Raw genomic sequence first — 12,832 nt, 5'->3', positions numbered from 1 at the left:
ATGAAATATTGCAAAGACATAGCTTCCATTTTTTATTATCAAAATTAGTTTTAATTACCAAATTTGTACCCCCATTGGGCGACATTTGACTTATTTGGAATAAAACTTGGGTAATTGTGAGCTTAACGGCTGGAGTGGCAAAAGATGAGTTTCTAACCGTTATTAACCTATTGATATCGTCCTCCTGAACAAAATAATACAAGGTTGTACAACAATTAAAGTGGAACTACTCGTAATTTTCTCTCACGGAGTAATATTTCGTAGTTCTACGGGCCTCCTTGATCTTGTTAAGATCGTAAGTCTACGCCGTATTGATTGCTGCTTGACAAAAGAAACAAATATTGTAAATGTACTAAACCATAACTTTCTACTATCTTGCAAGAAAAGTAGTCCCCCATTTTACGTTCTAAAATTAGTTATTTGTCATTTTAATTCCATAAGACCTTATATTATTTGGTTAAGGAGGATGATTGCAATAGGTTAATAACGCAAATCTTGTTGGGTTTAAAAATACATTTTAAAATAATGCAAACAAATTGAGTCAAACGTTCTATGGAAAGGCCAACGTAACTACAACTTTCTATTTTCGTATGTACGTACTATGTACTTATATCTACGTGGTAACTTCCAGTCATACAAAAAACAGCTTTTCTCGATGTAAAAGGTATCACACGATTACATGATGAACTCATACTCTCACTATGAAAAAATACGATCAGCAATTAAAAAGTAATAAATTAATTGCCGAATATTACAAGTGCTTCCGTAATCCACAATCAAACGTGAAAATAATTTTCAAAACTAATTGACGGTATTAAAGTAACGCAACTTATCTATCCAAGGGACGTTTGTTGGTGCTGTACCGACCACATAACATTCAGATAAGCTATCGGGATCAGGCAACTCTGAAAATTACAGATAACAAGAAACACAGAACCCAAATTAACCACAAATTGACATTTACATTCCAATTATAAAAAAATATAGTTATTTCTGATTTATACCCCTTTAAGACCGAATATATTTTTCTTCAGAAGGACAAGTAGAACAGGTTAATAAAGTTGAAATTTAGATTGGCTACTCCGGCCGTCAACTGCACTGATGCCACATTTAGTATCAATTTTAACATAAGGGATTGTTAGGTTGATTGTTAGGGGGATTGTTAGGTTGATTGTTAGGGGGATTGTAGGGGGATTTAACTATAAAACTAGTTTATAGCTAATGATAAAATCAAAATTTGAGAAACATCTTCAACGTATACAACTGTATATTAAAGACAAATAACACCAAATGTAATATATATTTTTATTTCAAAAATAATGAAGAAAATCAGTTTAAAACAATATTTAGCGAAACATTATTAGTTAAAACATACCAATAAAGAGTTTCTATTACATGATCTTAGTTCAACATGAAATAAATTTCTCAAACTGAATGTAAAGTTATTGTGACTATTGAGTTAAAGTCCATTTCACCTTCCGCTTTGTGCAGCATCTAAAATCCGACATTGTTATAGATAGACTCCTGGAATGGAGTTCACATTTGTCTGAAGAGATCTACAAAAAGTCAGCGACAAAGAAGTTCAAAATTAACTCTTTGCATCTGTTTCTACATCAGAGACACCTAGGCTACTAAGGAGTTCAGTCAGGCTACCCAGCAGCTATTTTTGTATTCTAAATGGAGTCCTCGTCTATCTGAAGAGATGAAGAGGTATCCTTATTGTTTCGTTAGGAACACAATTGAGAGCATTACCATGTTGAAACACAATCCTAAATCACAGAGGATTTCACACGCTGCACTAAGCGGAAGGTGAAATGGAATTAAACTCGATATTCTCATTGAATCAACTCCTCCAACCACAGTTGTGTAATGTGTAGAGAACTCGGTTGCTCCACCGTAACTAGACACCGTAAAATTGTGTCTGAAACATCGTAGTGCTCTCAGTTTTTCACCTGATAGGTCAACGATAACACCTCTTCATCTCTTCAGACAGACGTGGGCTCCAGATACAGGTGTCAAATTTCACACGTAGTAATAAGCGTAGTAAAAATAGAACTTAACTAAATACTCGCCTTGAATCCACCCTTACTAACATTTCTACGTTATGTAGGCCTATAAATTATTATTTGGCTTCTTTTCCATTTAAATAAATTTGCAAATAATATAAAATTGTTATTAACCTCAAAATAATTTATAAATGTTGAATGTTAAATTATAACATTAATTTTAATACCGGCAAATGTACTAGGTAAAGTGGAGGTCAGATATTGACAAGCTCATGCATGTAATAGAAAAGCTTTTCATCCTTGATGGTAATCAATAAAACTCAATTGAAATAACCAAATTTAATTAACATTGACAGTATTTAATTACTTTATTCTCAAATTCGTTAAGTCATTCATAGGCAAAGATTATTAATTTACCAGCTGTGACACCGGTATTTTCAAATTTCATTTAGTTGTTAGTCAAACTTTTTTCCAAACTTATAAGTAACCCTTTTTATTCAAATTCCTCTCTCAAAAGAAATACTGTCGTAAATATTGGCCATTTTCCGTAAGGCTAGAAGAATTTAGTAAACACATTTTCATATCCTAATCAGTATTTCTGGTTTCAATCTACTGAAGAAAAATCAACTACATCTTCAAAAACTAATAATGTTAATTGGTAGAGCGTTAGGGAAGCCTATCAATTGTGTAGCTTGAAAATTTTTCATCCTGTTCGTTTGTCCCTACGATTTCACAATAACGAACTGAGCTACAAACTTGAAATTTTGCATGATGCGTCATTACCATACAGCAATGTTTAATTTTATGATGGCGCATGCCACTCATTCTATGGGATTTTACTCATCATAATGGACATTTTAACATTACTTTTATAGACAACAATGATGGTGAAATCGCTAAATAAATAAATGTGTAAGCAAACTTGGTCCAATCGGTGGCGTAGCTACCTTAGGTGGCTCCCGCGGAAGTTGGTGATGTCACCCCCTCGAAAGTAAAAAGTAATACATTTCATATGATAAAGGTCATGGATATAATATTGTGTTCTTTTTATCTATCACTGAGTAATAATACTCGTTTAACAATTCACGCCAGCCAAACACAACACACTTCACGAGACAAATGAGAAATGTTGCAACTGAAATGTCAAAGATCGCGAGTATGGGACGGGCAATCCCCCATGACAGCGACAGGATCTTTTGGGGGGAATCGCCGAATTATACATAGGGCTGAGCTAGTGCTAGTGAAGGAATCCCCGAAAAAGAAATTTTTTGCTGGCGATGTTTTTTGTACATTGTTCTTAAAGTTGAGATTCCGGGTGGGTGTCACCCCAAAAAAGGTAACACCCGGTGCGGCCCGCCCCCGTCCCCCCCCTCTTTGCTATGCCACTGGGTACAATCATAACATTTTAACATGTGACATAGTAACACATTTAACCATAAACTGGAATTTTGCATACACCCTCATTGAGTCTGCTTCACGACAAGTGATGTGGCTCCCTCCTTTACCTTGCTGGTTTGAACATAATTTGGCTACAAAGCACATATCCGTCCATTTTATCGCAAACATTACATTCTTCTCAATATCTCAAGAAAATATCGCCCAGCCGCTCAGTGCCATTAGAACCATTAACGGACATTATCCTTACTACTCTTCTCTTGCTATTCTTTAGTAAATAAACAAGAACCTTTCAGAAGACTCTTTGCTCATTTCAACTTATCTAGCGTTGATCAGCTATTGCACCGTGCATATGGAGTTGATCTATTCTTTTTGCACTGTAGTAACTTATTTACTTCCAAAAGTGTATTTAAGGTTGATTCTGTTGTGTGAATGTAAACCATTCTCATCACACCATCACTCTCACATTTCTTACCACGTTCTCATGAATTTAGTATGGACGTTCATACAAGAGAAATGCAAAGTCATCTTTGTTTTGGGGACCAGGTGGACCAAAAGGGGGCAGTGCCTCAGTGAGATGACAATCTTTTTCTATACTTTAACAATCGATACCTTTGTTATTAATTTGATTTTACCAAAAGTGAAATGGATTTTTATGAGATTAATTGATGTGATTGGTTTTCAACGCACTTTGGAAGGAATTTACCTAAACTGATATGAATGTTCTATATAACAAATATTGGCAAAGAAGAGCTCACTTTTTGAGCTGAGAAGGCAAAACCATTAAGCCAGAAACGTTTATATATATATATATATATATATATATATATATATATATATATATATATTAACTGTTTATTTACTTTCGTTTGTACTGTTTTCTTTTGATATTTTTTTATTTTATACCATTTATGCACCTGAAGACGGTTTTCACCGAAATATAGTGGCAATGTTTTAAAAACACTTTATTTTATTGGTACAGTAATTTAGTAAAAAATTATTATATATATATATATATATATATATATATATATATAAAGACGCCTTGGGTTTTTGATGGACTTTAACCAAAAAGGGAATAAACGTTCGTGGTTGGCGCTAATCGGGCCAAAGGCGGTGGAGTCTTAGTGCAAGGACCGTTGTAACACATTATAGACGTCTTGGAGTTAAATATACGACTATATTAACCCAAATAGAATGAAGGTTTTTAAAGACTGCGAAGGATAGTTTTTGGCATTTTTAGGCCTTGGGATCAAAACTATTGCATACACCATATATATATCCTCGATGAGCTATATCAACTTTCGGATTTTTATAATAGACTACTTGCTTTGCGAATTATTCTGTATTTTCAAAAAAAAAAAAAACTAAAGAAGAATAAAATTCCATATCTGCATGCTTTGTTTCATAAACTTTACGTCCATATAAATATTTTAAACTTTTTTATGTAAGTTAATTAAAACCAAAAAACACAGTTTTTTTTCCTCATATTGCGTAAAAAAATACGACCTAGAATTTTAATTACAAGAAGATTATTACACATAATTTGTTTACTATCAATTACTGATAACTTGTACTGTTTTATGTACTTAAATTTCATAACTAAAATAATACTAATCTGCGTAAACTGTTCCATGCCCTTTCTATTTCCTTTGTAGGTTTGATTAAACAGTTTATTTTTGCATTAGAATGGAAATAAATATAGAATAAACACAATTAGCTATGAGAATGCTTTCAATAAATTGTGGAAGTAAGTTATTTTGCAGTTTTAAGTTTAAACCATTCTTGCGCGGCGGACATCGTTCAGCGGTGAGGGCAGTGCCTTTAGTTCTAACTATATCCATTTTGGGAGAACGTAGGACATTGTGTAGGTTCAGTGTTTGCATTTTTTATCTTGTCGATTACATAAAAACATTAATGTGATTATTGTTTATAATTTTTTAGATCTCATCTATTATAATTTTCCATTTCCGTTCAATTTAAATAATCAAAAATGAAGAAAAATCATTCATTTTCATGTTTTTCATTTCAATAAATATTCAATAAATTCATTTAAATAATCCGTTGGCGTAACAATGTGTCAATGCAACAATATTATGTGTTCCTGTATTATTAAATCCATGTTGTATTATGAACAAATGTATATAAGTCCTGTGTGCCAGTTGCGTGTTTTAATTAAATTTTAACTTACACTTTCATAATTATTTGGCAAAATTTATATAAATTGTTGTTTCCTAAGTAGTTTGTATAGTAAATGTCTAGGAAGGAGTTTATCTTAAGTGCAAGAAGTTATTCTGAAAATGAAACAAAAACTAGATGTCCACAGAACTTATTTGCGCCTGTAAAAGAACCACATGTTGCTTAAATATTTCTGAAGGCACTGTAAACCGTGTTATAACAAAAGCTCATAGGAATAGGAAGCACTAAGAGTCATCACTAAAAGAAACTAAAGGCTGGAAAAAAACTTCTTAAAACAATATAATAAGGGGAAAAATATTGCGTACAATACATCGGTTTCGAGTAAAACGACGATCAGGAAATTACGTATGTACCTTGAAGAGAATGTAACTGATTTTCTTACATCAGCGAATCTTCGCTAGATTCGATAAATTTTTGTAACAATTTTGTTCTAATGAAACAATAGTCATTAGGGGAGCAAGAGCTGAGTTCCTAATTGGAGAATAAAACTCTTCGGGATTTAATAATATACGATTTATTGTCAGGGGAAAATTATACCAAAAACTCTGATTATTACAAACTGTAAAAAAATAACGGATTCCACTCAGAGGTATTTCCAATCTATCAGGTATGATTAAAAGAGCAATAATACCGGATGCAGGAAATGAAGAGGTTTTTTGGGGGGGAAGCAAAAAAAGTATTTTGCTGAAAAAACTATTCGTCCTCCGACTACCATGATGAAATGAACTCAAAATATTACGAAAACTGTTTTAGACAGGTTTTTAATATTCTTCCCGAGTATTCTGCAATGATAAGATATCAAGCAAGCCTCACACATGATACATTATGAAAGTATACACTCCTCAACCAATTGGTTAAAATATGATACCCCGTATGACTGCATGAGGGTGACCCAGATCCAATGTGCAGATCTCTCAAAGCCTATCTACCGAGATTTTAATATTAACTGATCCTTTCAAAAATTTTAATATTAAAGTTTGCTGCTTTTTACTTTATTCTTCAAATATCCCTGACATCAGTTTTGTTATTATAAAAATATTCCATTTAAGTGTATCTTGTTGTGGATCCCCTTACAGCAGAATTGTGGTTTATGAAGCAATATGAAACGGGATTTGGGGATTTATTCCAATGACCAATCACTGGAGATGATCGCCATCCAGTTAAGGGTGAAATATTCCTGTTAGTACTGGAGGTTCTATAATACAACTACCACTAACTGTAGGCGTTGGTTTGTAAAGGTTTTTTTGATTTTAATTAACGTGTCATTTCATATTCCAAATACAGCTAGTAACGGATAATAATTTTATCTTTTACATTTCATTGTAAATCAATAACTCTTTACAGAATTCAAAACTGCAAAACGCGTACAGTGAATGGCAATGGGACGAGGTCACGAATACGAAGAACTCACAAAGTGTGTTATCAAGCTCTAAGAGAGTTAAAGCCAGAGTTATCACTTGGTTATCACCCAAAGACAACATTAATAAACTAACAACGCTTCCAACTTTACGGCAAAAAGGCTGAGTTTCTCATTTTTGCTACCTGTATCTTTGTATTTAGGAGATCTGCCAAGAACTTCAATCAGCATTTGCTACGAAAAAGTAAGTTTGACTATGATGTAGAAAAAAAATAATAATAGAAAACGTAGTTTTTTTCAAATATGGCAAAACCACATTATTGAGAATATTTAGACGTTACTTATTTCGATTTCGCTTGTCTTTATATATTAAGTACCTAGAAAATATCACTATCGATTTTGTTTTACAATTCTTGATAATTTGTGATAAATCTAAGATATATTACTACTTAAGTCAGTGGCTTACAAATGTACTATCAATTGGAATGTGTTTGTTATAAAAACTTTGTTCTTAATGTGTGGTTTAAAATAAGATACAAGAATAATTTTAACCTTTTTTTAGTTATAGAATGAAGGAGGTATTAAACAGGTATTAATAAGGTATACAGTTCAACACATTTAATAGCAATTTATACCGATTTCTTCTTCAAATATAAATCTCTTAATATTAAATCAAAACAATAATACTAATTATCTTATTCCAGAGCTCTATCCGTCTTTCAATTTTAAGTTTAATAATGTAGATTTTCCACCAAATACTATCTAGATTGCATTGTCAATATTTTTTACTTTTTTCTTCTCTTGCCTTGGGAGCAATCCCGTGCAACCTTGTACTTCTCTTTACGTTCAACTTCTGTCACACAATAAGATAAATAATTATAATAAATTCATCAAAAGTCTATGTATTGTTAATAGGATGGTTTCAAATTACCTGCACTATATGTATTGTGTTATATATTAGAGGAATTTGTTAGAATTCTAATGGTATATGGATTGGACGTTATGGAATGTCTTATCTCCAGGGGCCTTTCAGTCATTTTCTATTCCAAAACGTGATACAGATGTAGAACATGACACCCGGGAAACGTATGTATATGTAGTGGGAATAAATTTTGATTTTATATATATATATATATATATATTTATTTATTTATTTATAATCCAAATTTATTCCCATATATATATATATATCATTTTTATAAGAAATATATTTAATTCTTTATATATTTGTATATAACTGAGTTACATTTATGCAACGTGATGAAATTAAAACTTGTATTATCTTGGAACAGGTCTCTTACGAACTCATAGACTGGTATTTGTAGGACTATGTGACCTGACATTCACTTATGTGACTGAAGGAGCAATTTAAATGGTGGGGGGGGGGGGGGGTGGGGGGGGGGGGGGGTGGGGGGGGGGGGGGGTGGGGGGGGGGGGGGGTGGGGGGGGGGGGGGGTGGGGGGGGGGGGGGGTAAATAAAGAAGTTAGTCAAGGCTATTGACACTGCTTACCACCTGGCGTTAAGAGACCGTTGCTCCGAAACCCGTTCCAGGCAAGACCGCGAAGACAACGCAGACATCTCCCAGGACGATTTCCCAGCCGAGTGTGCCGCAAACACCAAACCCTACACCCCAGGAGTCGAAAACCAAGAAAAGGCCTTTATCGACACCAAGCCCCGTTTCTGGTTAAGATATGGGAGTGCCTAAAAAACCGGCTAAAGAAAATGCTTGGGCTGTAGTGACTTGGAGAAGATCAATGAAGAAAGGGTTACGGGATCCGGTTGACATACCCATGGAAGCCGAAAAATCCCAAGGAAATGATGGTTCCAAGCATATGAATAGCCATCGTAAGACAAACAGGAGAAAACAAAGAACCAAGGTGGTCCTTGCTCAAACTCGCTGAAGATCGAACATATGCCGATCTCCTTAAGGAAATCAAGGCGAAAGTAAACCCGACGGCAACTGGCGTGGACATAAAGGCCATTAAACAGACGAGACAGGGAGGGGTACTTCTAGAAATGAGCCCCAAGTCAACAGACAGTGCAGCTTTTGCTGCTGCAATAAATACGGCCACTGAAAATATAGGCACAGTAAAAAACACTAACGCCAATGACGACGATATAGATTCTTGATCTAGATGGAGTCTCCACGGAAAATGACGTTCGTGAAGCGCTCAATCGAGACTTCACGACAAACTTAGAAATAAAACGTGTTAACTTGACCAAAGTTACACCGCGAGGACAACGAGCGGCTTTCTGCGAAATAGACGAGACCAGTGCAAAACAAGGACCTCGACAAAGCTCGCATAAAAATTGGATGGATTAACTGCCGTATTCGCCCAGTTGTCAAAGTGACCCGCTGTTTCAGATGCCTTGGACACCAAACACGGAACTGCGCAGGGCTAGATAGAAGTAAATGTTGCAATACGTGCGGCGGGGTTAACCTTAAGGCAGTTGACTGTACGGAGATGCCAAAATGCTTCCTATGTGCACTGGAAAAGGAAGATCAAAACAGCACATGCCATATTGCTGGCTCCAGGGCTTGTAAGGCATTCCGCACTGCGCTTTCCGAAGATACGAAAGAGCAGAAATGACAAGCGTATTACAAGGTAACCTGAATAGGTGCGCCTTGGCGCAAAAACTACTGTGCCAGCGCATCTTTGAAGACAAGATCGACATCTGCCTTATCTGCGAACAATACCTAAACATCCAAAGTAAGTCGTGGTTCGCTGATAATTCCGGTACGGCAGCAATCTGGATCACAAACCCTAAGAAGATTACCGTCGTTGACAAGGGCAGTGGAATGGGTTACGTCTGGATCAAAACCCCAACAACCTACTTTATAAGCGTCTATCTTTCGCCAAATGAGGGGATCGTTGTATTCCGTCAAAAACTGGCAAACGTAGAAAACACTATCCTTAAGCTTGGCGGGGAGGTCGTTGTCGGTGGCGAATTTAACGCTAAATCGGTCGAATGGGGTACAGACCTATCTGACACCCGAGGAAATGAAGTCGCGGACGTCGCAGCGAGGCTTGACCTTGTGGTGCTAAACACCGGGAACACCACAACCTTCCGAAGGCCGGGATACCGAGAATCCATCCTGGACATTACGCTGGCGACCGCAAGGACTGCCAAAATTATCAAAAACTGGAGGGTATCAGAAGAATACAGTCGCAGCGACCACCAGTATGTGACATTCGCCATAGGATTCGTACCTGGATCGACTTCGCTACGCAACTTTCACATGCGGAAAGTAGAACGCCAGGAAACTTGATCAAGATGCATTGCTAACGTCCCTTACACGGAGCATGGCTACTCTTCAGGTAAATCCTACTCCAAGTACTCGGAGGGAGACGGAGGAAATTGTGTCAAGAACAATGAAGGTGATTATCACTTCATGCAACGCTTCTATGCCACAACGAAAAGATCGGGGTGCTTACAAGCCGGCTTACTAGTGGACATCGGAGATAGCGGATCTTCGAAAAACATGTCACTTGCTACGTCGTCGAGCAACGAGAGCAGCGAAACATTCTCCCGACCAGGGTATTTACTCGAATGAGTATAAGCAGGCCAAAAGAGCTATGAATAAGGCCAATCAAATCAAGTAAAGCGGCATTGTGGAAGGAGATCTGCAACGACCTCAATAATGATCTCTGGGGGAAAGCGCACCAAATTGTCACAGTAAAGCTGCACCGGAAGCGCCGCAATCTCCTGCTGTAATGAACAGCATAGTGGCGGAGCTGATTCCTGAACACCCGCCGCGGGAGAAGAGACAGTATGTAGCAACCAGTAAAAAAACATCCTTCACCACCAAGGAATTGCAGGATGCGGCGAAGACCATCAAGATAGGGAAAGCGCCAGGCCCTGATGGCATTCCAGCCGCTGTGATCAAGATTGTAGCCCTGAAGTATCCACGCATACTTCTGAGTGCTTACAATGCATGCTTGGCTACTGGCACGTTCCCCACAGTCTGGAAGCGGCAGAGATTGGTTCTGCTAGATAAAGGGAAGGAAACCCCTATAACGCCTTCGTCGTTTAGACCACTCTGCATGCTGGATATAGCAGGAAAACTGCTTGAGAAGCTCATTCAAGGTAGGCTTTGCAACGACATCGATCGTGCCGGAGGTTATGCGACAAACAAACATGGCTTCCGAAAGGGAAGATCGACAATTGGCGCGATTCAGAAGGTAACGGAGACAGCTCGAGAGGCATGATCTGGGAGCCTCAAAGCTGGCAAGGAGTGTCTTCTCCTCACATTCGACGTAAAAAATGCTTTTAACAGTGCGAATTGGGAAGACATTTTGGACGCTTTAGAGCACAGATTTGTGGTGAAGCCAGAAAATCTGGGAGTGATCGACGACGACTACCTCGACAAGAGGAAGCTGATTGTGGAAACGACGGAGGGCCAGCGAGAACATTAAGTAACAGCCGGCGTGCCGCAAGGCTCAATTATGGGTGCTGACCTCTGGAACGCAGACTAGACGAGCTCTTGCGAATCTCGTTGCCGAAGCAAGTACAGCTCACGGCCTTTGCTGATGACGTTGCGGCTACGGTAGTGGTAGATAGTGCCGAAGAAGCAGAGTTTTTAATTCGGGAGACCACGGATGCCATTGAAACATGGCTTGAAAAACACCACCTGAAACTCGCCAAACAGAAGACAGAGATGGTCGTCTTGACTAGACAAAAATGGTTCCCAAAACCATTCACCATAGAAATAGAAGGCACAACTCTGACGTCAACAAGAGCTCTACGCTATTAAGGAGTAATGATTGATGAGAAGCTATCCTATCGCGAACACCTCGAAAGTGCATGCAAGAAAGCCAGCAAGACCGTATCCAACCTATCAAGGATCTTGGCCAACTCGATAGGACCACGAACCAGGAAAAGACGAGTCCTGCTTGAGGTAGTTCACTCTGTACTGCTTTTATGGAGCAGAAATATGGGTGGACGTCCTGAAGCAGAAAACATATCGGTGAAAGGTAGTAGCGGTGCAGCGGAGAGGCGCTCTCAGGGTTGCTTGCGCATACCGCACCGTCTCCGAAGCAGCAGTACTGGTGATTGCAGGAGCTGCGCCTATCGACTTATTGGCGTTTGAGAGAGCCAAGCTCTACGACGCTAAAGGAAATGGTGACAACTCCATGGAGGCAAAAACAAGAATAAAAAACGAGACGTAACAAGAGTGGCAGAAAAGATGGACGTCGGGGGACACAGGCAGATGAACGGAGCGCCTCATTCCGAACATCGATGTCTGGGTCTCTCGGAAGCACGGGGACACGGACTTCTTCCTGACCCAGTTATTGACGGGACACGGGCAGTTCAATGCTTATCTTTTCAAGATGGGCCTGCACACCACACCGACGTGCAAATACTGCCCTAACAAAATTGACAACGTCGAGCACACATTCTTCGAGTGTGCTCGGTGGATTGACTATAGAAGTACCACCGAAGAGATCATAGGCACCAGGCTCTCCCCCTCAAGCCTGGTGGCCTATATGATCAAAAAAAAAAAGAAAACTGGTCAGCTGTTGAAGCTTACGCACAGCGCATCCTGAAAGCTAAAATCGCAGAAAGGGACCAGTAACCTGGAGTAGCACGGACTGGATTGATGTAATGCTAACGCGGTTCCAATCCAGTCCCCCCCGTACCATATACGGTGGGAGGGGAGAGGAATGTTATTTTAGTGGGTAGGTCTGCCAGTCTGGCAGGAATCCTACACTACCCCCACGTATATCTGCCGGAAGATGGATGGTGGGGTTTAGCGATGGCGGTGTCTTTTGAAGATCTTTTTTCAGACCTCTATAAAAAAACACACACACACAGTATATATATATATATATATATATATATATATATATATTTATATATATATATATATAT

The 12,832-nt window shown here is 38.1% G+C and overlaps 1 protein-coding gene across 1 annotated transcript; it reads left to right on the top strand.

Moving 5' to 3' along the window:
• Positions 1-11,720: 11,720 nt before the first annotated feature.
• On the top strand, positions 11,721-12,507 carry LOC124355602. The gene is made up of 3 exons (XM_046806765.1): positions 11,721-11,858; positions 11,935-12,099; positions 12,220-12,507. The coding sequence occupies exons 1-3, from the start codon at positions 11,721-11,723 to the stop codon at positions 12,505-12,507; spliced, it is 591 nt and encodes a 196-aa protein (XP_046662721.1).
• The last annotated feature ends 325 nt before the right edge of the window (positions 12,508-12,832 follow it).

Source organism: Homalodisca vitripennis, chromosome 2 (genome assembly GCF_021130785.1).
Source record: "Homalodisca vitripennis isolate AUS2020 chromosome 2, UT_GWSS_2.1, whole genome shotgun sequence".
Taxonomy (NCBI): domain Eukaryota; kingdom Metazoa; phylum Arthropoda; class Insecta; order Hemiptera; family Cicadellidae; genus Homalodisca; species Homalodisca vitripennis.
This window is presented reverse-complemented; position numbering and strand designations above follow the sequence as displayed.